This window comes from Dipteris shenzhenensis, chromosome 26 (assembly GCF_047967505.1).
Source record: "Dipteris shenzhenensis isolate YYH24624 ecotype China chromosome 26, Dip_SZ_1.0, whole genome shotgun sequence".
NCBI lineage: Eukaryota > Viridiplantae > Streptophyta > Polypodiopsida > Gleicheniales > Dipteridaceae > Dipteris > Dipteris shenzhenensis.
The window spans coordinates 10,551,089-10,555,751 of record NC_141621.1 but is presented as its reverse complement, the minus strand read 5'-3'; the positions used below and the strand labels follow the sequence as shown (position 1 = coordinate 10,555,751).

General features: G+C 46.8%; 1 protein-coding gene across 1 annotated transcript; it reads left to right on the top strand.

Moving 5' to 3' along the window:
- Window positions 1–1,415: 1,415 nt before the first annotated feature.
- Window positions 1,416–3,578, top strand: LOC147884654 (protein ROOT PRIMORDIUM DEFECTIVE 1-like). Its single transcript, XM_087397566.1, has one exon. The coding sequence runs from the start codon at window positions 1,602–1,604 to the stop codon at window positions 2,913–2,915; it is 1,314 nt and encodes a 437-aa protein (XP_087253692.1). The 5' UTR covers window positions 1,416–1,601; the 3' UTR covers window positions 2,916–3,578.
- Window positions 3,579–4,663: the final 1,085 nt, after the last annotated feature.

Sequence of the window (4,663 nt, the reverse complement as noted above, 5' to 3'; positions counted from 1 at the left end):
TTGAGACCCAGCGGAGCAAGTCTCTAACGCGTCGTAGACAGGTGATGCAACTTGTTTACATCTCAATCTACCAATATGCTTGATTAACCTAAGCTCTCCCTATCCCTACGATCTACCTCTCTCCCCCTCCCTGCTCCCGCTCCCTCACAACACTCCCTCTCTTACCCTCTCCCTCCTCTTAGCCCCCCACTTCCCCTTCTCTGCCTTGGCTCTCCCTCCTCCTCCCTCCTCTCTCATATATACTAGTATGTAACCCGCACTACGCTACGGATGTACAAGGGAGTTTCTCCAAGAGGAACTCATCCCACTCGCCTTGCAGCAGCAACTAGCCTTGCCACATATTATATAGTCATCATGTAAAATGGCTACTTCACATCATCTGCCCTCAGCTTTCAGCCTCTCAAATAGAGATGCATAGCTTGATTGAAAGTCCTGCCCCATATTGCCTTCTTGCAAGTTTTGAAACAGAAATGAGTAGCTACTTTGTGTCACTTGTATCGCACTTGAATTTGTTCCTTTCAACATTGGCGTGAAAGGAAAGTAATCAAACACGTTGAAACACATTCGAGCCTTCTCCCTTGCTGCTCACAGATTCTCCCCTTCTCTATTGATCAATGAGTCTTATGAATCCTTATCTGTCTTGTGAATGACATCGATCACACTTGTAGGCCAGCTGATTACAGCTGTGGGAGATCAAGAGTTGAAAGCTTGCATGGCTTCCCTCCTCTTCTCTATCCTCTGATGTGCCTTCACGCCTTCCATTTCCGTCCTCTCTCTTCGACAATTCTGCTCGTCTCACATAATTTTGCATAACGATGTCTGTAGTACCATTACCTTCGTTTTCCACTGATGAAGAGCTTCCCCCAGCCTTCGTGCCATTTGAGGCCATGCTTGATGTGACGAGATGTCAGTTCCTTCGGCTTCTCTAGTAACAAACAATTCGAAGCCAGCCTATACCATGAACTGCAAGGTGATAACGAAGAAGATGAGAGCGAGGAGGGTGAGCACCACAAAGAGGAGCGAACGACTAGATCCGTACGTAGGAAGAAGGGAGAAATGATCCGGTGTGGGATGATACAAAAACGGTTGAAAGTGATCCTCTATTCATCCACTGGCTCAAAAATTTTAATCAAATCCACGATTGAAATTGCTCCAATCGTCTCCCCCAAACCTCTCCTTAAGAGAGAGAAAGAAAAGATATAGGGAAACTTGTAGAGGCGAAAGCTTCTCGACGGGGCTTAATATCTCCATCCCTCTTCCCTTAATATTTTCACCCCTTTTGCGATGGCGCTCCGACTGATGAAGGCAAAAACTTCCACCGCAAGCGATTCTCCAGGCTGCGCACATTGGGCCTGTGCGTGTGCACTGGCTCTAGGAGAACCGGACAGAAACACAGTGGCTTTGCCTTTGGCATGGCCAAAAAAACACTAAGCTGAGAGTACTTGTACTTTCTTGTATCCATAGAAGCTCACTACTACTTGTGATGTTTGGCTTCTATGGGAAAAGGGTTTTGATCTCTAGTATTCAATCTTTGCTCGGACAGCTGATCAAGATGTGAGCCCATTTTTCACAGCGTAGATTTCTTGGGGGGAGTGAAGGCCATGGCCAGACGCTTCCTTTTGACAGCATCACGTTCTACTTTGCAATCCATTTCCGACCTTGAAACCAGTCCTTTAGTCTCTGCTTCCTTTCCTTGGCCAGCTCTATCAAAGCCTTTGCTCAACTACAAGCTCTTCTTGCTCGTCCGGCAGGTCACCTCTTCGATTCCAAAAATTAGGCTAAAAAAGGATCGGCCTCTAGATGCCGTTGCAGATAAGGAAAAGGAACTTAGGCCTCTTCTTCTAATCAGAGATACTATTTTGAAGTTCAAAAAGGATGCCATACCCTTTCGGTTTGTGGCCATCAGACGCAGAATGATGGGCTTAAAGATGAGTTCGGTGAAGTTCGAAATTTACATGAGGGAGTACCCAAATTTTTTCGAGTTTTTCACACATCCCGAGGAGAAGCTGCCGTGGTGCAAGTTGAGTCCCCAAGTAATGGAACTTGTAGAGGAAGAGAGACAGATTTACGCTCGTCAAGAGCCATTGGTGGTGGAGAAGTTGAAGAGATTGCTGATGTTGGCACAGGATCAGCGGATCCGTGCAAACAAGCTTGTTATGGCCAGTGTTTTTTTTGGGTTTCCGGCTGACTTCTTGACCAGTATTGTCCCAAAGTACCCGCAATACTTCCGTCTAGCGCAGGACGGTAAACCCTTTCAAACTCTTGGGCTCGTAGCCTGGGACGAGAGCTTGGCAATCACAGAATTTGAGAAGAAGGTGAAGGCAGGGGCCAAAGAATCGGGTCTGGGCGACATTGAGACCCGAGGCCGACCACTTCCTTTTAAGTTTCAATACTCACCAGGAATGGGATTGACGAGGAAGGTAATGGACTTTTTGGACGAATGGCAAAAGCTTCCATATGTTTGCCCTTACGAACAAGCTAGTGGGGTTGCTAGTGGGTCGCCCATGGCTGACAAAAGGATGGTTGCACTTCTACACGAGATCTTGAGTCTCACTGTGGAAAAAAAGATATATACAGAGGTCCTTGAGCACTTTCGGCATGAGTTTAGTCTGCCTCAGAACATTGTCAGAATGTGCAACCGATTCCCAGGAGTTTTCTACATCAGTCTAAAAGGGGCTGTCCACACCGTTTACTTGAGGGAGGCATATAAAAAATGGCAGCTCATAGAAGAGGATCCTCTTCTTAGCCTGAAAGAAAAATATTATAAGATGGTGAAAAAGGGACCTCAAATACGAATTGTTATGTCCAAAGCTAGGCGATCGGGCAGAATTGCAAATACCGAACTTGATCACCATAGGTTAGAGGAAGCTGCCTTTTCTGATAGCGAGGAAGAGGAAGAAGAGAGGCATGCATGAGAGCTTAGCCTGATACCCCCAAAGGGGCATTACTAACAAGTCAAAATCTATGCAGAGAGATGACTTGTGATAACGAGCATCGTTTGATTCAGCAGAAGGATAAAACAAAAGTTTGTCTTCTAATAAGCTCAAAGCATTGCTGAAAAGAGAGTTTTTGGAGGAATTACTTTTAGCCGAGCTGGAGTGGGATTAACAGGGTTTCAGAGCAACTGAATGGCTAGGACTAGCTCAAACTCATGGTCAGTGCTAAAGTAAGCCATATGGATGATATTAAGCTGACTGCCCATCGTAAGCAGTGAATGCTGCTTGTGTGAAAGTGCAGGCCAACCACTTCCAGGGATGGAGCAAGGCAGTACTCCTCAGCCAGCAGCATCGGATCAGCAGTGGATCAGGCCGGGCAGGACAGCAGCAGATCTGCTCTTCAGCTCGTGATCCTTACAGGGTTTCCTACAGGCAAGTCAGCCTGGCTAGCAGCAGTAGCAGGGCCTGCATCAGAGCAGCCCTCTTCTCCCTCAGTTTGCAGTTCTAAAGTGAGGGTTTAGTCCCCTCCCTACAATACTTTTCCATTCCTTTGCAGTGAAGGTTTTTCTTTCATAGAGTACTTATTCTTTCGGTTCTTTACTGCTGTATTCAGCCCTTTGGGCAGACATTTACTAAGTTATTCTTTTCCCTCTTAGCAGGCCCCTTATAGTCCTCCTCAGTTTCTCACACTCACCTCACAGCTTCCACTTGTGTCTGTGAGTACATTATTCTCTCAGTTCAGTCAGCAGTTAGTAGGAGAGAGAGAGAGAGAGAGTTAGTCTTTCTCCCTGCTAGATTTGTATCAGAGCTTCTGGTTTTTTCCTGAGATAGTGAGGTTCAATCAGGGACAGCCACTGTTTTATGGTACAGACAAGATCTAGAAGGGACACCATGGATGCTAGTGACAAGTCCAACCCCAGTGGGGAGGAAGAAGTTGCTTCTGCAGCCCCTCCACCACCCCCGGACGTCGAGACCCTGATGATAGCTTCCACCATGGTAGCTAGGATGTACATGCAGCAACAGCATTCAGAGAGCCTTTTTGGAGGCATGCTTCATCTCCAGGAGATGCGGGATGATCGTGAGCAGAATGCTAGAGAGCGTGAGAGAGTAGCTTAGGAGGCAAAGGAAGAGTGCTATCCTGAGGCTCAAGAAGCCAGTGAGCACAGAGAGCGCACAACTGAGAGGCGAAGGAAGAACGGGATCGTCATCTCCTTATCTCTCTACTTTGCTTATAGGGAGACGAGGAAAGGGAGAGAGTTCTGCAGCCCGTCAAATGCTTCCCTCAGGAAGCACAATTTTCTTCGATATGATGGTACAACTGAACCCCTGGTGTTGATTTCTTGGCTCAACGATTTCACAAGGTGGCACAAGTGGCAGGAGGAGGACCACTATGATGCAGACCTTAGGCGCCTATTATGGGTGGACGGAGTTCGTGAAGGACATAAGGACATGGTTACCGTACGTGGACAGATTGTAGTCAATTCTTCAGGATGCACTAGAGGGACATCGAGACGGTGAACCATTATGCCGATAGATTTACAGAAGTGTCTCTATTTAGTTGCAATTGGAGGAACGCGAAAATCTGGGTAAGTTTCTCCGTGGTTTGCGTATAGATATCTAGTGGTATGTCTGAAGTTTCAGGCCACAGTATTATGAGAATGCATATCTAGAACTTTGAGCTCACGCACAAGGGTTAGAGACCTAAGGTAGCCCACAACAAGAAGTCC

Excerpts from the sequence above, each read along its gene's own strand:
- LOC147884654 (XM_087397566.1), top strand. The coding sequence starts at position 1,602 with ATGGCCAGACGCTTCCTTTTGACAGCATCACGTTCTACTTTGCAATCC.